Genomic DNA, 26,326 nt, shown 5'->3' on the forward strand with positions numbered 1-26,326 from the left:
AAAAAGTATAGAGAATGTGAAACCGTTGGCATCGCCTGCTCGTTTTTGCTCCATTGGTCAAAAATAAGCATTCTTTGAAGCAGTGTTTTGTCGACTCGGTCGGAGCCTCGTGTCCCGCCTCGTGGGATTAGTGTAGCGCGGCGATGCAGACTTTTTCTTTTGTTTACATATACCTGAGGACTGTTACAAATGTATCTGATGTAATGTACATAGTGTCCAATTTCAATTTCATTGGACTCGCACTACTGAATATTATCACGAAAGTGAATAATTCTAATTTATAAATTATTAAAAGTAAGTGAAATATTTGCATTTTCAATGATAGGATCCAAGATGGAGGTTGTGCAGTGGACACGACAGCAACTGTTTGATGCCGTGCATGAGGAATGGGACGAAAATCTCGATGACCTTATCGAAAATTTGGGCGTTAAACTGCTCAATAAAGCACCACATTTTTTTCGCATCGAAAAAAATGTGTAAGAATTAAAGAAATTAATTTACAAAATATCACTTTTAACAAAGTTGTATCATTTTTCACGGAATATTCCCGCCATTTTCGGTCCACCATTTTTAATTTCGCATTTTTGCATTCGTTTTCGGAATCAGCGACCCCAAAAACATTACTAGTATGAATTTCAGCGAATTGGTATCATTTTTCGCGAAAAACATCCGCCATTTTGGGGCCGCCATTTTGAATTTTGCATTTTTGTTTTTTTTTTCGGAATCAGCGACCCCAAAAACATTACTAGTATGAATTTCAGCGAATTGGTATCATTTTTCGCGAAAAACATCCGCCATTTTGGGGCCGCCATTTTGAATTTTGCATTTTTGTTTTTTTTTTCGGAATCAGCGACCCCAAAAACATTACTATTATGAATTTCAGCGAATTGGTATCATTTTTCGCGAAAAACATCCGCCATTTTGGGGCCGCCATTTTGAATTTTGCATTTTTGTTTTTTTTTTCGGAATCAGCGACCCCAAAAACATTACTAGTATGAATTTCAGCGAATTGGTATCATTTTTCGCGAAAAACATCTGCCATTTTGGGGCCGCCATTTTGAATTTCGCATTTTTGCATTCATTTTCGAAACCAGCAGGCCAAAAAACTATAGGTATAGTAATACTAGCAATTTTCACTGAGAAATATTTGAGTTATTAGTTTTGGCCAAGAATTCGGGCTTTCGGACCACTGTGCGATGATATAATTTCACCCCCTAGAAGACGCGAGTCTCTCTCGTATACTTGGCTTCGTTCAAAACGGTGGCGAAAGAAGTGCCGCGGTGAAAAGTTCGACGGGGTTTTTTGCTTTTCAAATTTTTTACGCCCCGTCGTGTGTACGTACCTCATGCCGATCTTCACGGTTCTGTACGTATACCCCATCGGTTTTCCGTAAGTTTAGGAAACTTTTCTTCTTTCCAACTTCTTTATTTTTTTATTTTTATTTTTTTTTTTTGCTCTGTTCATCGAAACCGAAGCCTTGCACAAACGAGGACCGTATATAAGACACGACGCGATTATTTGACGAAACAAACTCTTTGCGATATACAAAATACACGTTATTTATCTTTCCGATAAGTGGGAAGAAATCTTGGAGGTATTTCCTCGGTTGTGCAACGCGATTATCCACTGCGGGTAATCCAATAGATACAGGAGATAATCTAATTGATCCGGGTTATCCTGGTGGTACTATACAGCCGTATTTATCCGGTGATCCCGGTACGACTCGATTACAGTGAGATCCCTGGTATTTTCTCAGCGAACGGTGAAGAAGGAGGAGGGATGAAAAGAGTAGTTAACGGCGCAGACAGCGCGCCGAGACAACTTCAAGATCTAACGAAGTGATACAACCCCTGCAGCGAGATGCGAACAAGCTCAAGGGAAAAAGTCGCCAAGAGTATTGGCACTAACTTAAATTTATCGATGGTGGTGAGACGGGTCTGCTTAGCTCGTTGTCACTCTAACTCGGTGAAATTTGGCCGCCGTTGATTTTCAAATAGACGGATTCCGAATCGATTTACAAAATTTAAACAACTCGCTAGTCGTGAGCAATGCTCGGTGTAACGGTTTCCAAATTATTTACGGTCATATAATCGTATTCAGCGGATTCCACGCTGTAAAAAATGGCGAATCGAGTTAGCGATATGTTTCAGGATTCGAGATGAAGGGGATTAAGAATGAGAAATTGGCAACGCGATCGAATATAATTTATGTATATTACGGTGTCCGTTATTTAGAGTGTTTACAATTTTTTTTTTCTGGCGCACCCGCCGAACCAAATTTAAATAATTGAAAAACAATTCTCTGATGTATTGAGATATTTATTCCAAGTTTAACCCGTGCCTATAAAAGGGTGGATTTCCCCATTTCAAATACACATGTTTCGGACACATTCTCAGTATATATTTTATTACAAGAGTAATAATACTCAAACAAAACTGCAACCGCGAGGTGATAGTGAGCGTTAATGCTACTATCAGAGAAAAAATTTGCATCGTCATACCAGGTAATCCAGACAAATTGCACTTCCACTAAACGGAAAAAAGTTAGATTTCGAGGGTGTGCAATTCGTCGAGATTGGATGGTATGACGATGTGAATATTTTCTCAGATATCAGCACCGATGCCGACTAAAATCTCGCAGTTATAGATTTTTTGGAACATCGTTACTCTTACAATAAAATAGATTAGAAAATATTGGAGAATTCTTTTTCAATTATTTAAGGTTGAAGATCGTCAAAACCCTAAATAACGGACAGCATGATGTATATACATTTTATATCTACGTGCATAGATGCATGTACGGTCAAATCACGCAACGACTATCATCAGCAGCAGTAGCAACTGTAATACGCAGGGGCAGGAAATTGTATGAACGCTGTATCACGCGAGGTGTGCGCAATTTATTCAGTATAGCCGTGTGGCAGGAAATTGCGGATAAACGGTGAGCGAAATGTAGAGTGAAGTAAATTAACACTGCGCAAGAGAAAAAAATAAAGAAAAAATAATTCAAAAATGATAAAAAAAATTTCTCAGCCATAATATACTTATCTGCGTGAAACTCCGCCCCGGGCGGCTGGGATTTGAAATAGTCTTTACGTACTGCGAGGGGCGGATAAGAAGGGGTGGGAAGAGGAGATCAGCCGGGGTTGCCGTCATTAGCGCGAGTCGCGACGGACTTATAAGCTGCATCCCTTAAACAACTTTTGCTCTGTAGAGAAGCCCGCGCGCACTTAGCGCTGTGTATTTTAAGCTGGGACAAAGAGAAGGAGAGAGAAAGAGGACGGAAGGGGGATGGGAGAAAAGGGAGGAAAAGAGAGCCCGATATTTTGCCCCCTACTACCCCGTAGAAGAATAACGTCGAAATATGGCGTATCTGTATCGCGGTCTGCGGTACGTGGGCGCAATGAAAACCACTCGAGACCCCTCGACTACGCATCGGTACATTTAATACCACCCACTAGTCGGCGCGAGAGGAGGAAGTCAAGGGTGCGGGGGAAAAAGGATAAAGGAACGGCACGGATGAGGGGGGTGGAGAAGAGGGACGCGAATGTGAAAAGTGAAATTCCCGACTTACGAGTACACCGCAACGACGATTTACATGCCGAGACTGCGACGTGAAAATTCGCTAATAATGCGACACTGACGCGACTTGTATGATTTCTCTACAACGGTTATTTTTTTTTTATTTTTTTTTTTTTTTTACCGCCGCGGAGAGTGAAAAATTTTTCAATTATACTTCGACCAGTAGGCACGATGGAAGTTTGTTATATACGAATAGAAAAACTCGTTGTAATCACAGAAGCGCACATCAGGCGAGTGCGAGAATTTGGAACTGTACGTTAAGGGTAGCTGGTTTTTTTTTTTTCCCCCTCCAAGATACAAACGCGCCGAAGAGGAAGAAAGGAAAAATTCATGTCTGTGGTAAAGTTTTACACCCTTGCCGGCTGGCTGAGCCTTACCATACAGCACCATCAGCGGCAGAGGGTTGCTACCCACTCCAGCGTACAGAAAAAAACCACCCTTGCATAACCATAGCGAGGCGACGTACTTGCAGTTGAAAGACCAACGCCGACCGCCCCTGTCTGTATTTTTGTTTTTCTCGCAAAAGGGTTTCATCCTCGCGAGTAGAGACAAAATCAGCGCAGATTGAAAGCTGTAATTTTTGCATTCAAGGATCTCCCCTTGCCCTCCTTTGCCGATGAAAGATTCGCCTGGCTTTTGATTTTCAGGGACAATTTATAAATCCGATTCTCGGGTCGAGTCATTCAATTGCAAATCTATTATTCAGCGATTTGAACTTGCAAATTCTTGAGTGTTTGAAAAAATTTGATTCATTCATCTTTCTGCGATATTTTACAAAAGCATTTTCAAAGCAATAAACAGAAGTCGTAAGATTACCCGTGATTCTTGAGTTGTAACTGTGAAAGATCCCTTCAACAGGGTGTCTAATTTTTTCGGCGACTAGGAAATCAGGACAAAATAAAAATTTTTTCATCACCTTTTTGACGATCCACAACTGCTTTGGCAAAATTTAAATGTGATTTTTCAAATATTTAGAGTATAGCAAGCAGCATTAACATTGACATTAACGTCTCGTTTTTTTTTATTTATCGTCATAAATATTGCTACCACAACGCTGAAGCGAGAAATTTATGAAATGCTTGTTTTTTTTTTATTAAAAAAAGAATAACAAACAATACAGTTTTTTTGAAAAACAAAAAATGTAAACGAGTATCAATACTTTGTATATTCTGTGTTACCGATTAACCTAAAAATAAAATTTTCAGGTTCATTAGTAGAACTTCATGACATTTTATGACTCTTCAAGGGTTGCATTGAATTTCATGACATTTAAGAATTTTCAGGTTATTTCAGGTCGTTAGACACCCTGTTCAACGCACGTCGTTGTAACATCAATATGACAAATTACCGTCAACACAAGATGCGGCAACTTTGAATCGCGTCGCGTTGTTATACGATTCGAGAAATTACAGCTAAAAACCGTCACGTGAGGAAACTGACTCGAGGGTAGGAGGAAATAACGAGGCACATTTATGCAAACGAGGATACAGTTGGTTACGCTAACGTTAGCAGAATGAAAAAAAAAAAAAAAACACACAAAAAAACCACCAAGTATTCACTCGCTCGTGGACCGAATCGGCTAAAGAAGATATATAAGCGCAATCTGGTTTTTCCCATTTCCCTTTTTCAATTGCTAATTAATAATGTACGTGTGCCTTGTGCCTGCGTATGCGCAACAGTTGAAGAACGAAAACAACCCCTGCTTTATTTACTCACGCAATATGCGCGCCCCGTACCGTCAACGATTATAAATCGCCATTACAATAAAGCCTGCGTGGGTATGCGTTTAACCGTAATATACGCGTTTACCGTACCCAGCAGCAGCAGCAACAGCAACAGCAACAGCAGTGCACTGTGGATGATAGAAATACCTGAATCCCCTTAATTAGCGGTAGCTACGACGAGTCGCTATTGCCAATCGCACAAAGCCACGTACTTCCACGCAGTCTACTCTTCCCCTCCGCCTCCCTCACCGCCCCCTCTCGCCACCTCTTTCCCCCTCCCCAGCTTGTCTCTCGTCTCTCATAACTCAAGACTCTCTAACTTTAATTGAATTTAAATTGAATTTAAAATATTAATATTTCTCTACATTACAGTTATTACGTCTACCTCCCGCTATCAGGACTACCGCCACCGGTTCCGTCTGTCCGTTTTTTTTTTTTTTTAAATCTTTATTTTATTTTTTTATTTATTTTTTTTTTTGAGCCGTAGTAGCGGCACCAGGAGCAGTAGCTTCACAGCCTCGTTGAATTAGTTAGTTAATTAATTAATTAATTAAGTGTATCTCTAAACACCTGTTACGTATACAATACGGGCGTCGCACGCTGAATGTTGATGTACACTTTTAGATTAGCTATGTATACAGATAACGTCGGGTTACTATTCATGGTTCGCAGACGGATCGGATCTCGAATCGGTGGTAACGAGATTAAGAATAAGATTCGCACGATCTATCTCTGCGTCAGAAATATATAACCGTGTAACGTTGGTAAGATTGTAAAAATTTTTTTTTTTTTCCTACACTCAGCAGTCAGGATCAGAGCCAGCTTTTCCGGCTGAAATTGCCACCCGCAGATTTAAGACCGTTGGGAAAAAGGACTGACAAGTGAAAATGGTGGGTGTGGGAGAAAGAGTCAGAGAACGGAGAAAAAGCAAGAGAAAAAACTTAAAATGAAAGTAAAAAATGGAAAAAAATGAAAAATGAAAAAAAGAAAATAAAACTAAAATTATATATAGAGGGGTCGCGTTAGCGTTGGGATTAAACCGAGTAGCGCGGGGCGAGCGTAGCTTTAAAAAGATAATTTGGTTCTAGGTAGTCGTCGGTTGAGCAATACCAGAAGCATAGAAGCGGTTGTAGTACATCAACGGTAATAACTCCGACCGTGTATATTACGTTTAAATTCATGGCTAAGCAAACAGCTGGCTGAGTTTGCGGAAGTTCGCAAGTCCGGACGGACGGGCAACGAGGCGGAGCAGTTATAGTGCCGGGCCTTTCGAGTTGACCCCTCAAGGCACTTTCAGTATTTGCTTTGACTCAAAGTTACCGCTAAGTTAGTTACTATTACCAGTTACCGTTTGATCCAGATTTGCAGGTGTATCCAACATCCCGCTCGTCTGTCTTACGAACGGCGCTTCTGCTTCTGCCGCTGTTGCTGTTGCTGTTGCTGCTGCTCCTTACGCACCACCGTATTTTCGGGTCCTGTGGTTCGGGGGTCGACCGCGGTTTCGGATAACTTCGATAACGTTACGGATTCTCTAAACGGAATTTCCCACACTCTGATGTGTTTCAGCCACTCGCCCTACCCAACTTTGTCTTGAGGAAGTTCAAGCCCAGAACCGTAATTCAGGTGCCTCGGTAGGTACTTATCAATTACCCTTCCTCATAATCACGTTATAACCTCCCTGCTGTCATTGAAACCAGATATCACGGCAGAATTAACAGGTTTGAAGTATCGCTCGCGTCCGAGGATAACTTTACAAACATCGGCGAACGCTCCCTCAATTTATACGTTTTTCTCTTCGGCTAGAAATTTCCCGCTGCCGATATTGTACGGAGTTGGACGCGCGCGAAGGACGCTAAGCGGCTTGTTTATTCGGAAAGGATTAAAACGATGCATATGTGGCAAAATCGCGTTCGTCAACTACATAGGTACACGAAGAGAATAATTACACCGAAAGGGGGAATATTAACGTCGCAGCGATAGTTTCCTGCGGCCAGGGGCTGACCATAAAGAGTGTATGGGGGTATGGTACGGTGCTCGGCATGGCATGGATTGATTATCCCCGTAACCATTTTGTTACAAGCACATATTCCGACCCAAGGACCCGACCCTTCACCGATGCTCGACGGTCCTCCGACCGCGGTGAAATAGTTGGTAAAATTTGTAACGCGAACGTAACGGTGCGCCGCATCGTTGGTTCCCGCACAGTTGCTCAAGTAATAAACTTTTGACGAGGCTAAAGCTTGCCGGGCGAGAACCGTAATGAAAATTGACACTAACGGGTATTGTTTCTGGTTCGATTTCCAACGATCCGAACGAGCATTTCCCGCAATATAAACCCCCGGCTTCGAAACTTTTACGCGTTGTTACCCGCAACAACACAATATTGTGCAGCACCGCGCTATTCCTCTCTTATATCGCACCCCAAATCGTATAAAAGGAAATTCGGACTCGGTCCGGCTACTTCGTTGGTTACTGGCTCGGGTCCCGATCGTGACACGCAACCTTCGATCGAAGCCTGCCACTCCAGGCGAGACACCGCAAACGGATCACCGAATTACCATCGCTGAATAGTATTCACAGGATTTCCATGTTATTCGAATATTCCGGCAGCGTTGGCAAGCTGCAATTCTAACGAATATTGGAGCGTCCAGGTTTAATCCCCTTTAGGGCCAGGCGCTCTGACTGCCTGATGAAAACCAGTATTACGATGCAGCTACAATTTGCAAGCGTTAATACTGAATAATTGATACGACGGTTCGCAGAATCGTTCCCATAACCAACAATCACGGATAGATATTTTGAGTCGTCGTGTTTATATCTACCAAACGGATCGTTCCACCGCTTCGTGAATCGTTGCTCGATTCGGCTCAATTGAATTCCGCGGCCAAGTGACAATGGGCAAGTTTCGGTTGCTTGTGTCGCAAATTCGATACACCGTCCCATTTCGACGATTGAAGCGACTAAGTTTAATTCGACGCTGATGTTGACGTTCCGGCAAACCCACAGCAAGTGTCTCTTCAAATGCCCCGGCAAACGAGCCGAAGGACTTTGATTTCTCCCGCATTCAACCCGAACCGCCGCCGTCAGTCGTTTCTCATTAGCGCGTGAAATGCGAACGGGGGTTGGCCATTCGCAACCTGCACCTTCCCCCGCCCCGCATTCACATTGATTTCCAATCAATCCAAAACTATCCTCAACGGATCAGGATAAAAGTGCCCGCGGGATAAGTGAACCGACCAATACGTGCCACCTGGCGTCATCGGCGTTATTTTTGTCAGCGAATGTTTTTTTTTTTTATCTTGATTTGATGTTGAGTTGACGAGCGTGACGATGATTGGGGAAATAAAAATGTTACAAAAATAAATAAAAAAAACCTGGGATAAATCTGGCAAGTGTAATTTGAGGGATCGAATGATTTACTACGTGTGGAATATCGATCGTTGTTCGCTCGCGGATCGGGGTTCATTGCCGCCGTTAACGTTTTGCTCCGGAGTGAAACGCGCGTTGTACCCTGAGGGAATCCTGGGAATTCCCGTGATTCAATCATTCAATTGTTTCTGGCATCGCTCGTCGACCGATCAGCGTTGCGGTCGTCAATCAATGCTTTCAAATTGATTTTCTGTACATCGAGTTCCGCGTTTAACTGTACTGCGGTAGGTATTACAGACTTACCTGATTTTTTCCTTTCAATACCAGGACGTTGGTCACTCTGCCGAACGGTATACCAAGGTGAACAATTTCCGCCTCCGTCACCTCGTTTGGGATGTTTCTGATATGGATAACCCTCGATGGCTTTCCATTGTGACTTTTGTCGAGCTTGGCCTGAAACAGAAACCGTTCGGAATGAGCATTCGCAAGCTTTTAACCAATACAAATTAATTCTCGCCAGCCAAATATAGACGTCGCATTCGAGTGGAAGCATAGTAGAAACACAAAGGGTACGGTTTTAGGAGTTTTCTTTGAACTCTCGTTACCAGCCGAACCCTTTCGGTTCGTCAAAACGATAGCCTGTTAACCTCTCTAAATGATAGAGAAATTTTTATTGCTAATACAATATCCTTTTCCACGTAAAAAAAGAAAAAGGTTAAACAATATCAAACAGAATATCCTCACCTCATCAACTGTTAACAACCTCCCTCCTACGTTTAGAAGTTAAAGTTTTTAAAAATTTTTTTAACAACAGACGAAACACTTTCAACCATTGCACTACTCGCAACTTCTAACGCCGTCCTTGTATAACGTATAAAATAAAACTTGAGAGTAAAATCCAAATACCAAATTTATTCATCGACAGACAGAAAAAATCGAGCAAATAATTCACACTAAATTAAGTTGGCGAGCGAAGCGCGTGCACGAATCACTGCAAATACGCTGTGAAGACGCGCAACAGCAACGAACCGCTATACGGCTCTCTCAATAATTTATTCCGGATATTATTCAGCATGATCGGCCATTTGTTGATCGAAAATTTATGCAAGAAGTTTCATCAACCGCCCCGTATAATCTCACCGTATTTATTTTACGCGACAAAATTTCCGGATGCGATCATTTGTTCGATATAAAATAAATAGAATAAATATATGCATGTATATATCGCCCACGTATACACACATAGACGCGGGAGGGATATTTTTTACCCGTCGTTTTCTCGACGCGGCGTTAATTTGAAAAATCTCTTTCCCCGGTGCGCCTCGGAGCCGAGAGGATGGAAAGGGAGAACGAGAGAGCAGCAGCCCGACTGATAAGGATTTAGTAATATTTTGTCACTCGGGAGGCCAATAGGATGGGTATAGGTACCAGGGGTGAATTATATATCCTCCCCCATCGCCGGGATTATCCTATCGGAGCAGAACCCTTCGTATATTTAAATCGAAGCCCGGGCAGGAGCCCGAGGCAGAGTTTTCAATCACGCCTCAATCTAGTCAGCTCCACTCACAGAGTCATTCCCCTCAACGTATAGCCAGTCATTCAGTCATTCAGTCAGTCAGGCAGACAGACGGGCGTTTCCAACCCCCGTTTTCCATTCCGCCCCGCACCCTCGTCGTGTCCGAGGAGCCACTCCGTCGATCGGAGCCTCTTAAAACCGTTGTTGAGGTTTAAGCGAGTTTAACTGATCGGAAAACGCGCGTTCCTTACACCGAGATAAGAAGAATCCGGGTCGCCGCGACGCTCCTGGCGTGTGTATACCTATACCCAACGGCACCCTAATTCGAGGGGAAGATTCGGCGGGACGGTGATATATATACACCGGTGAATAGTCGATCCTCCCTCGAGTTTCAGCCTTCCCTCCCCGATTCTTTTTCCCCTTCCTTGCAGTTCCTCCCTCCCTCCCTCCCTCCCTCTCTCTCCCTGAAACGCGAAGGCGAATATAACTTCTCGCTAACAATCCCCGATCGTTGCAAAGTATCAATTTGTAGAAAATATGTGTTTCAGGAAAGAGAAGAGAGAAGGAGAGATTGCAAAAAAAAAAAAAAAAAAATTGGGAAACGTGCGAGAGGTAATCCAGTCTCCTTTGACGACGACACGTTATAGATGTCTTGTTTCATTGGATCGGCGAGAAAATTTTCAGCCACCTTTCACTATATGCGTCGCCGAGGGAGGAGAAAGGAACGAAATGGAAGGAGGAAGGCTCTTCGGGTGGACAATATTCAAGACGCCTCTTCCTCACCCTCAGCCACCCGGCGGAGGCGTTATCAACGTCGGGGGCGAAGAAAGGATGTAGCGACAAAGATTCAAAAATCGTTTACAGGGGTGTTGGTGAGCGTCTCGTACGTATACCTGTACAGGCCTTGGTATCTGCGGGAAGACGGTTTTAGACTCGAGGTGGCGCGCGCCAAAGCCATTTTATTACAAACTACCCTCTATAAATCTTCCTCTTGCCGGGGCTCGTCCGAGCGCAAAAAGGCGACAGGAAAATGGACATCTTTGACGGGGCTAAGCGCTGACACGACCCCGGACGGTCAGGGGTCGAGGGTGTGGGAAATGATAAAACGAGACACGTCCGTCCGTCGGTCCGTCCCCGCCTAAACCTCTGACCGATCTTCTCACAATGCCCATCTGCGTCCCGTTTTCTTACTCTCCCCGCGATCCCCGGACCCCGGGACTGGCGCTTCTCTCAACCCCGAATCACGGTTCCCTTTCTCCGCCTTCCTTCAATAACGGGGCGGCCGGGCATCGCCGACTCATCGCAAGGGGCGCGAAGAGAGATGCGTTTGAAAAATCACCTGGAATGAGGCGGGGAGGGAGCGAGGGAGAAATAGGAGGGGGATAGAGAAAGAAACGAGAAACATATTTTTAATCTGTATCACGTGCCGGGAGTAGTTTCTCAGGTTGGCAGCATCATCCGTCCGATTTATCAGAGCCGTAACTTTGCCCGTCGGTTAATTGGATTTTTCTTATACCTCTAGATATGGGGTGAGATAGGTGGGTAGGTTAGAATAACCTCACGGCCGTGGAGAATCGAAGGGATCAGCTGATTTGGCCGACGAAATAACCTGCGCCCCCTCAAGAAGAGACAAGAAAAAAAAAAATTAATAAATTGATCAACAAATAAATAAAAGCGAAGAGACGGATTGTTTCACTTTTTGACAAACAGAAAAATAAAACCTCCAGCAGTAGCCACTCGTCGTACAACGTCTCTTTCTCCGAACAGCGATAATCGCAGCTAATGATTTCATTATTATTACCATTATCACCAAGGTGATTATTATTATTATCATCATTATGGTATTATCAACGTTATTTTTTTGCTTTCAACCGGAAGAATTAATTCATACCGTTCTCATTTGATCAGACCAATATTTGTCTAATTAAAACGAGTCATTGACGAGAGACGGGAGGGGTGCTGAAAGAGGAAGAATAAGCGACTGGGGAGAGCAGAGTGGCGATAGAGGCGATAGCCTTGGGCCTCAGCCTCCGTTTTTCCCTTTTGCGAGGAGACGAAACCACGACGTTGGTACTTCTCGTCCTTTTCTCTTGTACTCGGAGAGCCTGGAGGCGACATCAAGCAGATTTTTAAGCCCGAGGAGAAGAGAAAAGGGCCCGGCATCTCTCCTACCAGCGGAATAAAGCATTTCGGTAGTAATTTGGGCTGGGTTGAGCTGTTGGAGCCCCTGAGGGGCCAAAAATGAGGCCAGAAAGGACCTGGCGAGAACAGGATGCCGGGACACAAAGACCACGAGAAGACCGGAGCATGAAGGTCCGTTCATTTTCATCCTAAACATTTCAAGATCATTGTTTTACGCGCGATCTTTAAGCTTGCTTTCAATTTGCAGTCTTTGCAGATATGATGATATCAGTAACAAGCGTACCGAGACCGGCAGATGATTTCGAGCGTCGGATCTCTCGGATTTTTGCTTTCGCAAATAAGCTCACAGTCGTAAATTGTACAGTTTTGTAGTTTCGTGAACGAGCAGACAATAGGAAGTACTAGAATGATATTGTGGACTGATGGTTTAGCTTTTTGCGACTGTAAAACGGATGTAAATGATTTTCGACACACAGTTTCTACTGACTCCACGAATCACGGTGTCGCTAGTTCTCTTCTCTGGTTCTTCTTCGTACTCTTCGTCTTTACTCCTCATATGCTCCGTATAGATCTAGAGGAAGCGAAGTCGAATGACGAATAAAAAAGGTTGAAAAACAAGCCTGCCAATTATTACACGATGAAAGTACGGACAGTGAGCAGGAGGAGAAATTTCTCGCCTCTTTTCCCTCGCGTCCGAGCGTCTGATCAAGCCTTCTTCCAGGAAACACCAAGATGAGCAAACAAACAGTTTGTTGTCTGGTCAAACAACGTTGAGGCGATGAGGAGGTTCCGACGAGTACGAAATAGAGTGACCCTCTTCATTTCGTTCCCGGAAGGCAAAGGACCTCCGAAGGACACTCAAAGTCAGCACTCGGCTCCTCTCCGACCAAACTGGTTCGAAACTCGTCCTAGTACCACTGACTCGTACCACCCCGCCCGGCCGGCGTGGCGGCATAGCCAACGAAGCCAACAGCCATGTCAATAATTGGACATAATAGAGGCAATTTGCGGAAAATCGATGGTAGGAAATCGGTGCATATTGGGGAACCCGTTTCCTCGACTGGATTGCCAGGTTTTCGACATCCGGCTCAATTAGCTTCGGCATTTCGCTCTTACCTACGGAACTTCCCCCTTATTCTCCCACCTTTCTACCTTCCTCCCTTCCTCCCCGACCGCTTCCCACCCCCCCCCCCCTCTATCCCCATCCACCGCCCCCGAGGTCGTACTTCGACTCGACTTCCTGCGACGACGGAAGGTCGTCCGCCTTTCAAGAGAGGACGACAAAGGTGTGCGGGGGAGGTATATCCACACTTATATTATAAGAGGACGGATATATCCGGGAGCAGCTCTTATCTCGAGCTCGACCCGACCATGGGATCCGGTTTGCACAAAGGATTTAATGGAATGCCAAGACAAGATGTAGACAGCCGGTGGGATACAAGGTAGTTGAGCACCTTGGGGTCCTCTTCAATTTCTCTCCTCTCCTCTCCCATTTTTTTTCTCTGCCCCGAGGCGAGCGGATGCTTCAAGCTGATTTAGAAGCCTCTGAGGTCCGAAAAGGCCGGACCGTGGAAGGGCTGCTGCTACCCCTCGTCGTTCACGAATCGACGATCGAAAAACCGGGGAAAACGGGTGCTGGCGAAATGGCCGAACCACTCGTGGCCACTCGAAGCCACCGCGAACCTTGGTCAAGACAAATGTCCTGCTGTTGCGTGGGGCCGCGGTCTCACTCTCTCTCTCTCTCTCTCTCTCTCTCTTTCGCGTTCCTTTTTCCACTACGAACTGGACATCTCGAAGCATCCAGTCACGCGGTGATAAAATTTAATTCCGAGAATCGCATTGCCGGTCAAAGAGTATAAGAAATATTGCAAACGACATGAATTATTATAAAGCCGGGAGAACTGAATACGTGCAATCGCAAATTGTGGGTAAGTCACGAAAACCGGTTACGTACTAAAATTCTCTGGATAGGAGAGAACGAGAAAAAGTCAGGTATCACATTATAACCGCACGCACCGTACTAGTGATAATTTTGAGGATACAGAGATTGTAAAAGTATTTATCACTTTTGAACCATTCGTCGCAGCGAGTTCATGCGCAATCGAATATTATTCCGTATGCCAAAAAGAATAAACGAAAGTTTCCCATTGAGTTCCAGACAAGACGGGTTTGGAATGCTTTTCACGTACGGCGAGACAATATATGAGTTTCCTTTTCTCATCCTTTATTGAATAATAAATTGTCAACTATCGATTACGTCAGATATCGAAAAAACTTTGCCATACCGCTAGGAATAATAAATGTACGTATGTCTAATCGTGGGAAAATCGATGCTAAACTGAAAATTTGCACGTTTATACCGTACGAGTAATGGCTATAATACATCTGACAGCAGCCTCACACTATCACGTTACGTTTTCGTGACGAAGAGTTGAAGTTTAAATTGAAATATTGAAAATGAGGTATGCATCAGAATTACTCAGCCCCGGCTCTCTTTTGATTCATTATGAAAAAGGGATTGTTATCACCGACATCTTGATTCACACCCCTCGCGATTGCGAAGTTTGAATTCATTTTCAAACGCCCAGAAACGAGTCGATTCTCGGATTGCTTATCGAACTGTAACGCGTCGAATCAGGGTTGCTCGGGCATTCTAGAACTCATTTATGCGTTACACGTTCGTTCTTTCAAATGATTAACTCATTCGTTTGATCGTCGTTTCCATTCTGATTGAACTGGATAATTTCTATTCTAGCATCCGCCCCCCCCCCCCCCCCCTCCCCTTCGCCTCTTGTTTCGAAAAACTCAAACGAAATCGCTTTAATATTTGTTATCCGTTGATTGACAATACTGAACAAAATCGCCTGCGTCATTACAAACAGGTTGCCAGTTTCGAAACCCCTTTAATATCAGTCGATCCAATAATGCCTGAACATGTACATCAAATGAGTAGAATATCGAGTTTGGTAACACGTCACGTGATTGTGATTTCCAGAAACTAGTGAAACGGTAGAGCACCAGGTAGGTAGCTAGCACCCGCGTAACATTACGTATCTCGTTACATTATCTGATTAAGCTCATTCCATCACGATGAAAAGGGTCAGCGTCTGTAAATCGAGGATCGGATCAACAGAGCCCCGTGAAAGGAGTTTAAAACATCAAAGACAGGCGGTGCCGTAGATCTGGTACTGATTAAAATTCATTAATACGAGCTCATGTGTTTTTAATTTCACTCCATAATTCCCTAACGATGAGTAAATAAAATCGTCCCCATGACACACGTCTGGTGGAGGTTTTTAAAAATCCTTTCGTGCGCGGTAATCGAGCCTTGAACGGTTCATCGTCGGGAAAAACGTTTGTCAGACACGGAGTGAGCACTGGCCTTACCGCCAGAGGAGCCATAGCCCAACGTTTGCGGAGTTAAGATTGATGGGTTTCAAGCGTGACTTTTTATGATCCGTCAAATTCCGACGTGCGACATGTTTCAGGTAGTCCAGAAATAACAGCTGCGTAAAGCACGATTATGTTTACCGCCAGGATCGCGTTTCGTTTCGTTTCTTTCGCAGACCGATACCAGACGGTCATTCGCGATTAGACCGAAGCTCGCGTCGAGTTTATCGAATGTCTGCATGAACGAAGGAACGTATCGAGCGATCGTCACCAGCGTCATTTGAAGCGTGTCTCTGTCCTTCGTGCGAGTTCCTCGAACCAGGGTTATGGGTTAGTTGAGCTGCTCACTAATGGTCCCAGTGTCGAGTTTATTCTCCTGCTAGGCGGTGGAGACATTGCTAGAGATTATTAGCCAATTGCTAGCGCAGGATTGTGCCGCGTCTAGCACCTGGTGCCGCCTCCGCTTCTCCTCTTCTGTTCACCTCCTCGTTATCCTCCTCCTCCTCCTCGTTCTCCTCATCCTCTCTCTTCACGGCGTCTTATTGCGCGTCACGTGTCTGGCGGAGCCTGACAACGGTGCACCGCGTAATCTCCCCGTTTCTCAAGTGGCAATCCCAACGGATTTATCACCCCCCTTTGGTGAGCATTAATCGGTAATATCTATCGTCTTTCCGTGAGAATGGCGTGTGTCGCTGGTTCATCAACGTTCGCTTCATTTTCCTCGTTATCCTTAACTGATAAGCGTGAGTGGATCAAACCGAGTCCGATCCTCATAACAATTCCAGTGAAATTACACCTCGGTCTCGAAATTGAATTCCTCCTGTCTCAGCTACTCACTGTCGATACGAATGCCCATCAGCCAGGAAGCAGCGGTGAACTTTGCGCGTACAGGAAAAACATGATGCAGAATTGGCGCTGATTCTGATCAGCACGATTCTTTTCAAACTGTAAAAACGTCCGTTGAGAAAATCTAGCGTCTAGATTTAAGGCTCACCCGAGTTCGAACAAGAATCCAAAGCTCGGACAGTAAAAGCAGACTAGGAGAACGAACGTGGCGGAGGATGTATAACCGAGTCGAAGGAGGAGGAAAAAAAAAAAAATCTCCACTATCTACTGTAATCGCAAGTACTCGGAAATGGCACGATTTCATACAAAACCCTGACGAGGAGGATGATTTTTAGTACCTAGGTCAGCTATCCGCGATCTTTCTCTGCGTCGCTAACCGAGCGGCCAACGGTTTGCTGTTCTTACGAATTCACCGCACTCGACGAAGTTTACGAGGCTGTTTTCGCGAACATTTGCCGAACGGCTTCCGACTCACGGAGAAGGTTAATACAGCGAGTAAGAAATTAGGCTCGTGCGACGAAAGTACACCCCATTCAACATTTACTTAATTCTGAATTAAAAAGCAAATGAATAATAATTTGGCGTTAATCGAAAAGCTGCAGCCCCTGTCCCGGGGAAGGAGGCAGTTTCAGTTAAGTTTAACCTCAAGTTGAAGTTGGAGTTTGAACTGAACGAAGCTGCCGGGCCAGAGCCGCTAAGCTTTTCCTGCCGGTTCGCTCGCTTGCCCGTTTGCTCCTCCCTATGTATTCTAGGCGAGGGCACGTAAAGAACCAAGTGCCAGGGTGAATAAGGGTGGCGGAAGAAACGAGGGGGACACACCCGAGCGGCAACGGAGGCTGCGGAACAAGGAAGGCGAGAGAGAAACTCCGAGAGTTCTAATGGAGATGGTGCCCGTCGCCTGTTGCTTTTCTAAGATTGAAAACGTGTTGCGGAAAAGTCCCGACTTCGTGAACTTCCGTGAAGAGTCGAATTCAGAAACGACTTGAAACGCTGATAAATCGGCGCGATGCAAAACAAGAGCGGGCAAAAACGTTCTAGATGGTAAAACCGGGTCACCGATTTCTCGGGAGATTCTGCAGTTCCGGACTTCGAATATCAAATTTTTTAAATAATTCAAATATGACGTCCAATTTTCGCGTGTAAACCCAATATTGTTCTCCCTGGTGCGCAGAGAGCAAGTTCTTTCTCTTTTCCTCTTCTTCTTTTTTTTTTTTTTGCAATTCTTTGTATTTATCACTTTCTTGGAACACGGAGGCGGCGAGATGATCCTTTTTCAGTTACGTTACGCGTGGGTGCAAGGTCATGACGTCAAAACTCAGGGAACGAAAATTGGTGGACGAAACGATCGTGGGTGGAAACCCCATACTTACCAACGCGAAGGAAATTGAGGTTTTTTTCAGAAATGTGAAACTTATACGAGATCTTCGTGAAAACCGGGCAAAAGATTACTAGGTAAAATATCAAGAGTCGAAACGCGGAGAAGTGTGCAGCGTAATATCGTTGAAATAAAAACGTTTTAATCGTGTTTGAATTTGTCGATGGAATAGATTCGAGTAATTTGCACCTCGGCGGTGTGAGATAACAATAAACCGTTCCACCTGAATCGTGACAATTTGCGCCTGATCTGTTTGCCCGTTTGTATAATACACGAATACCAAACGAAATGTGAATAAGAATTTATCCGTGTAACGAGTGCGGAAACAATTAAAAGGTCACGAACGATCGCGGTTTCGATATTAATTAATGACCAATAATGAGTTATTTTCCATTCGGTTTGGCGCACCGAGCGACGAACGCCGGAGGCATCCGGCAATTCAGTTTCCATTCGAACCGTAGTTCAACTCTTTCCATTCCCGCCTATTGATTTCCCACCACGCATCTGGTACAACGTATACGTACATAAATAAACACATACCTGTATAACATTTATAGCTGTAAATTTACACAATTATTTTGTCCGCATCGTTACACCGCCTCAACGTATATATATACATATATATACACGTGCCTATAACAAGCCGGAAAAAAGTTTACCAAATATTTGCCCAAGCTTGTAGTCGAACGAATCATTCGGCGACTGGTTAATTAATTTAATTATCCCTGACGTACCCCACGTGATCGTTTGATAACTCGGTTAGCCCCTCAGCTCAACGAGACGCCTACGATCACGATTCCCTCGATTTTAGCAACCCTGCATCGGTATACGTACCTATATCGATAATTGCGGGAAAACATAAAATACGATTCTAGTAAAAATCGGCGAGAGAAATTAAAAAATGTATCGAATATCGAGGCAGAGATACATTCGCTCTTCTACGTTATTGCATTTTATTCAACCGCGCAACGAACGCGGCCGAGTCCAGCACCGGCGATGGTTCGTTTCTGTAACAACCTGCGGATAGGGGATGATGCAAGCAAGCGTCTGAGGTGGGAATATCCCGCAGGATAGCTCCGAGCCGTCTGGAATCCCGGCGCTAGGACGCAGTGGGAATTATCGAGAAAACGTCAATACGCATTACCCCAACATTGCAAGCTGCAGCCCTCCATCGGCGAACGTTACACCCTCTCTATTTCCGTCGTTATATACGTAGCGTTTATAAAATGTCAGGGGGGTCGGAGATTAAATCTCGTATACGGTGCACCTACTGCCATTTCATTTTTCTCACATCACGAGAAATCAAACATCTTTTGTCGAATTACCGACTTTGGGAGCAAGTCATTCTTCTTTACGTTGGTGTGATATTTTTACATTCAACCACCGGCGATCGTATTGTTATTCGTGGTACGTTAGCCGGGATCTGGTTTCAATTGGAATAACATATTCACCTCGTTCAAGCATAATCCCGTAACACCGCCAATAAGTGGTATTTGTTTTTCGTTGAATACACGGAGGGGGGAAAAAAAACGCGAGAATCTGCTGAAAATGCAAAAATATGAGAAATTCATCCGGTGGTTCATCATGTTCGACGAGTACGAGAAAAAAGTTTTTGCCGCATCCGAGTGTAATTTTTTTTTCTTCTGTTTCTTGGTTTTTTATTCTTTTTCAATTTTATTTTTCCGAAACATATTTATACGTACAACGTGTACAAAAACTTGGATAAGCGAGTGTTTTATGCACGCTTTTTCCATCCCGTAGCTTTCGGCCATTTTATGCGCCGATTGTCATTAACCCCGATACGCATTACACATATATGTGAAGTATGTGCACGTGCGCATATACAACATACCGGCACTTGATGAAAAACGGAGGACGGAACGGATGGACGATAGTCCTCTCAAAACTTGACTACACGCTGGGCGAATCGAATAAAATGATATACTCGTGAACGGGGGGATAAAATATGATGAAGGGAATGAAACGCACGGGGATGAGAGGAAGTAAAACGAGAAAAAAAAAAAAAAAAACGGGTCAGACGAACGAGCGGTGAAAAACCTGCTGAGAGACGGAGGTGGAAGTGAGAGAAAAATATACGAGTGAGAGAATCACCTGTGACAGTTGTCGATATTCGACGGATTAGTCCGGTGGAATGTAAAATGTTTTCGGTATATATATGAATACACACACACGCACACGAGCGTAATTCTTCATTCATTTCATTAAAATTGAAACCTGAAAAATGGATCGGCCCGAGGTGAGGTGAGGGGGGCACAAAGATGGTCGGGGTAGATGAATCGAAATTCAAAAGCGGTCGATATTCCGCGGTGTTGATAATTAATTTTGAACAAAAACTTTTCATCTCAATCCTCCACTTTTCGTTTTCACTTTCATTTTTGTCCCCTGTTAATTACAAGTTCGAGCCGTTGAGTACGTTTAGATGCTAAAAATAATAACGGTATTGAAAAAGAAAAAAAAAAACAAAAACATATTACGAAACACGTAAATTGAGGAGATAATAAAATCACGCAAAGTGAACTTACCTTCGCGGATGTGGATGGAAAGTGCGAAAAAAGGGCGATACGTGGCAATGATATGCGAGAGGCTGGAGCGGTGCGGTTTATAACCCGAGATAGTAAATTCCGCGGTATCGGATGCGGATAAGTTTATAATCGTAGGAAAACACGCGGCAACGTCGGTCCGAAGATCTCGCGTAGACGAGGCTCCTGGATTCGTCCGACAGAGTGCAAAACTATCGTAAACTCTGCCTGAACTCTCCGAACGTCACTATAGGATTCGAAGCGATGCGAAAACTCGGCGAGGTTCGAAGGACATCCGGCTTTACGATTTACGCGTAAAGATAAAACGCCGAGATACGGAGGATGCGAGGAGATATGAAAGTCAACGGCAGCGGTAATGGCCGAACCATTACCAACCATTACGAACCAGCAGCGCAGCAGCGACGGAGAAATTTTATCGAATTTCTTTGTCCGATGGTCAAGAGTCAAATGTTCAAGTTCGATCGATTGGTTTATAATTTTTATTTCACCGTTTAATCTGTGCAAACAAATACAATATACATATGTTATATATATATATATATATATTATATATACACGTATAATAATTGTCCATATAAATGTAACAGCCGACGGGTGAATCTGAAAATTGCAGAGGTTGAAATAATCACGAAAAAAAGAAACACTCCTCTCTAGTCTCTGTTTTCCAGTTTCTCGGGAGGATTGAAAGTGCAGACCTAGAAGCAACCTTTCATCCATATCTGGGTTGTGATAAGAGCCTTGGAACGGTATTTTCTGTTTCACGTATCCCTTTTTTTTTTTTTTGTTTTTTTCTTTCCGTAGACTTCTTTTTTCAAAAGTCTTTCACTCGCTTGTCGCGGCATGAGGGAGAGTATAAAATATCCACGGCCTATGCGGAGTCGCGTGTGTGTTATCTGCGTGCAGACATCTAGCTAATCCAATACCGATGACACGTGGAACTCGGGGCGTTGCACACGTACACGTATGTCGTACATGTACGAGTATATTTCACACCGTGATAGCGATACCCGCGATCCGGTCCTCGCACGCGTTTTCATGCTGTCATACATCACATATTACATACGTACATATACAAGACAGAGAATTTACGAAACTGTAACCTTACCGTGACAAAACACACGAAAAGACCAAGAAGAAAGGTGAAAAATATACGAACATCAGAACGGTTGTGTCTTGCGACATATACCGTCTATATATTGGTGCAAAACTGCATCGCGGCGCAGAGAAAATAGGGTTCGCGAGCGAAAAGTAAATGGCAAAAGAGGCGAAAATTAAAAGGCAAAGTAAAATGCTGTTTATGCCGCAAAACGTGTAACTAGTTGAAAGTCAGAAACGCAAGACTGTTTTCACGATTCGTTTCTCATTTTTCATTTTTATGAATATTTGATATAGCTTTTGTGTCTCTTCTATCTATGAAGGGCCATCTCACCCTTTGTTACAATACATATTTATCTCGCATATAATACAGGTAGCCCAGTTTTTCTCAGGTATATATATAATACTGTGTTGTTTGAGTGAAATAACGGCAATACTAGCAAAAAAAAAAAAAAAAAAACCATAAAAACGTCGATGAATGGATGTAAAGTTGGAAAAGGGTGTTACTTGCGACGGAGAGAAAAAGTCGTGACAGTAAGATTTCAAGATTTGCACGAATTATTTCCTCCCTGCAGAGTATTCCGGAGTCCAACCGGGTTAATTAGTCGACCAGCGGACCGTCGACGAAGCGTGGAAATGGCTTGACGTTGATCTTGGTTTTATTAGTTTTACAGGAGTTGGTATAGTCTGGAAGCCGGGATTATTGATGAAGCTTTAGCGGTGGGACCGGGAGGCGACTTCACGTCTGCCCAACGTGCGCCAAGCCGGCGCAGGAAAAGGAGGAGAAGGACGAGGACGAGGACGAGGGCGAGGAGTGTGTAGGCTCGGGGGGCTGTTAACACAGGGCACGCTGGCCGCCGAGGTAGGACTCTGTAACGGGTGACGCACGCGGTCCACGGGTTGTGTGATTAATTGCTCGGCCTTATCTGAGAGCAGATTGGCTCGTAAAAAGGGGATGAACCACGCCGATAAGCCCGCGGGCTAAAAACGTAGCCGTACATGCCGAGTTTCGATCTCAGGTGGAGATTTTTGAAAACGAATTTTTGAATTTTCCCGATCTTTGTTTTCTTTATATTCTCGTCTCTCTCCCCCGGTGTTACTCTCACTTTGCAAATTTCCGGATTGGGATGAATCGCAAAACGCCACCGAAGGAAGGGACGCAAAGTTTCGACCGCTGGCTGACCGCAAAAGGGTAAATCAAAGCGGATCACTGGTTGGTTGGTTTGTTGGTTGGTTGGTTAGTTAGGCTAGAAATTGAACGTCCTTTCGGCCGACGGGCCGACCGACTCGACTGCTGCAGGTAGCCGGGGGAGGATATTAAAAGAAATAACCCCGCGTGTATAAATATTATTTTGATTGATTACGATTCGGTAAGCATCTATCGCGTTTGCGGGAGAAAGGGAAGCGAAGGGGAGGGCCGGTTAATGTTTTCGCGTTTGATTTATCTTTCCGCATGAAAACCGGAAATACGTCGCGTCCATTTGCCCGTCGAGCTTTGGGGGACTCGCGCGAGTCGCGGCATATTTAGATCTCTGCCATTTTTTTTTCCCATGTTTTTTTTCTCTTTCACTTGCGTTCCACCCCCCCTCACCACCTCGTTTAATTTACCATTTTTTTTTCTCCGCAGTGGAATCGCCTGTCGTAACACGCGCAAGTGGTACGGAAGGCGAATCTAGAGAGAGAGAGGGAGAGAGAGAGATAGAGAAAAAGAGAAAAAGATAATAAGTGGAACCACGGCTGGAGACTTGAATTTAACAGGCTTATATAACCACTTCGTGGAATGAAATCTCGTTCCTGATGGAACAGGCGCGTAACCTTTAAGCCAGCTTGTTCCAGGAGCCGCATCCTGGGAAGACACGGCCGCCACTCGTTCGGCTCCTTTATTGGATCTTCAATTATTTCCAGGTCCCCTGATAAGAAAGCACTCGCTCTCTTCCAAAGAAGCTCCCTTGTGTCCTACGGACGAGAATTTAGCGGGCCGCAAAGATTGGGCGTATTATACGCAAAAGCCGCGGCGACCTCAAAAACGAGGCGACGGAAAATCTAGGCGCGTATACCGGGGCCGACGGACGAACATCCGGAAGGTTTATGAGCTAATATCCATTCGCTCATGCAGCTATCCGCGTGACCGTTTTATGAAGCAGCTTTTATTTGCCCGTTCACTCGGCCACATGGTGCCTGGCTGATGTCGCATCGTCGATAGTCGAGAGGGAGAGAGGGAGAGAGAGAAAGAAAGAGAGAGGAAAGGGGGAAGAGGAAAAAAGCGGGGGAATCGGGTCAAACTGCGATTGCTAGAAAAGTCGATAATTACTGCATGACGACCGGATTTTACATAGCCTTGAAAAATGAAAAACACCTCGATAAAACGCAAGAGAAAATTAACGATGTTCACACTGCAGAGGTGAAAATCGGAGCTCTGAAATTCACGAGTCAATCACTCTATATAACAGAGGCTTATCAGGTGGTTTTATTAATAAGTTGACCGACGCGCGAAATATCTGACCCCGATCCTCAACGATTTAATGATTTCCGATGAACCTTGATCGACGCTGATACTGTGCAGCAACAGCAGCAGCAGCACCGAAAGAGCTTATATGTATATATTCTGCTATTTATTCCCGAGCGTACGGGCTTGATTTAGCGATCCTACGGATGGCTAAAAATTCACATCCGATTTTTAATTTAAATTCAATGATCAATCCCACATAATTCGCATTCTCTCCAATCCGTTCTATAAATAAGGCTACGGCAAATTTTCCGCAACGATTTACTGCACGGTAAAAAGGTTTTCAGGATACCCACCCCTACTAGACGCGACACTAGAAGCAAAGTAGGTACGAGTACGAGACGAGGGATGAGAAGAAGAACTAGGTAGGCGTTGCACCGACCGCGAAACTACAAAAGGAAAATCAAAGACCGTTTCACCGAGTGCTCGCCGTTTCAACAAGCCCCCCCCCCCATCGCTAACTTTTCCCCGATATTTCATCACCGCATTGCGGCCTCGCGCCGAGGACGTTTGCAGGCATTGCATAACGCAGCGGCGCAACACACGGCGGTAACATTACGAATGGACTTTGAGCTTTCGCTTTTTTGAGTGACTCGGCGATGCGGGACGTCGTTTGTGCGAAGCGGCCGCTGCGCTTTTGTCTCGACGCTTCTCGTGCACTTTTGCGAAGTTCGCTTATCACGGATCGAAGGTAGTCGTTGTGGAGTGAAAAGACGGCTTCTTGTCCACACCGGTATACGGCAGTCCTCGCAATTTCGACACAAAAAACATTCGCGGGAAATAGAGAAAACTTGCGAACGTTTTCAGCCCCGAATTTAGCTTCGTCAAAGACACGCTATCTTTTTCATCAACTTTTACGACTCACCCTGTTTCACCCAAGCTTCTCCGCGCCCACCTTCCGCAAGTGCAGAATCCGTACGCGTTGCAAAGAGACTAGAGAAGAGCGGAAGTTCGTATTGGTGACGGCATACTCTGTACCGATAATTACTTCCGTGAAAGCTATTCTCGAAAGTTTTTTCCTCCAAAGTATCCACGATCCCGTTCGGCAAGTACCTACCGGGTAAGACTTGCATACTTTGCGCGCTTGCAACGGCACCGTTTCTAATAAAGCGAAGTGTATAGCCGAGGGAGTAGATTTTCAAACCGACATTCTGACGAACATTCGTTGCACGAGGAACATTCCGAGGAACGAGTCGTCGGCATACTTGGCAGATTGTCCGAGATTCTCTTGTATATCGTGGAATCTTGTTTGTTATAACCATTGTTATTTTTTTTTACCATATATAACACACTGCACTGGGATGTAAATAACTGTATCGAGAACCGGGAGCGGAGAGACGGAGGTCTTCGCGTCATGGCCCAGTCGTCGTCGACGTCGTCGTCGTCTAACGGCGCGGACGGCGTTAGTCGTTGAAATTTTAACGATTCTATACGTGGTGGGACAAGAGATAGCAGACGAGCCAATTCTAGAGAGCCGACATATGCGGTTGCGTCGATCTCATAAGCAATAAACGTGACAGAGTGTACAATTTCACGCAACACGAGTCGAACACCGAATCGCTTCTTCGTCGAGATTCGGTTTTAGGTTCAGGTTTACAAGACGTAAAAGACGTGAAATTAATACCACCTACGTACGTACGTACGTACCTACGACTCGCTTATACTACGGTAGTAACACACCAGGGTTTGTTCGCATCGACTAATCCTCACAACCGTCAAAATTTAACGGCTCATTCCTTGCCAACCGTGACATGCATAACTTGAGAGAAGATTACCGCCGGCTTTAATTACAGAGATTCTATTTTTTCTTCAATTTTCAAACTTTATTGCAGGACGGCTGAATGTTCCGTGAGAGTCGGCATCTTTTCTTTTCCTTACTTTATTCCGTGAAATATGTTTCAAGTTTTGGTTTTAAACGAGATGAAAAAGCTTGACCAGAGGCAAGAGAGCACTCGTGACCAAGTTTACTCTTCAGCGAAGAGACCTTGCGCACGGAGAATAATTGCGGGACAATGATATTTTCTGGTTTATATCTGACTCCACGTCGGAATGAGTGACGTTTTCGTTTTTTTTTTTTTTTTTTTTTTTTATTCTCAAGTTATATGTTTAATATAATTGAAAACTTTGATTATACTTTTATACAAGTTCTTACTTTGTACCGAGTATCTCATGCCCTGAAGCTGCATTGCCTTTGAATTTGTTAAACACACAATTCAAGAGC

General features: G+C 44.4%; 1 protein-coding gene across 8 annotated transcripts in view; it reads right to left on the reverse strand.

Annotated features, from left to right (window-relative positions):
• The window catches only part of LOC107222479 (polypyrimidine tract-binding protein 1), a 371,006-nt gene that overhangs the window by 55,501 nt on the left and 289,179 nt on the right, over window positions 1–26,326 (reverse strand). For all 8 annotated transcript variants that reach the window (XM_046738243.1, XM_046738242.1, XM_046738239.1 and 5 more), the window contains one exon: window positions 8,978–9,127. In XM_046738243.1, coding sequence (XP_046594199.1) covers window positions 8,978–9,127 — 150 coding nt within the window. The remainder of the gene's footprint in view (window positions 1–8,977; window positions 9,128–26,326) is intronic.

The sequence above is a fragment of the Neodiprion lecontei genome, chromosome 4, assembly GCF_021901455.1.
Source record: "Neodiprion lecontei isolate iyNeoLeco1 chromosome 4, iyNeoLeco1.1, whole genome shotgun sequence".
NCBI classification, from domain to species: Eukaryota; Metazoa; Arthropoda; class Insecta; order Hymenoptera; family Diprionidae; genus Neodiprion; species Neodiprion lecontei.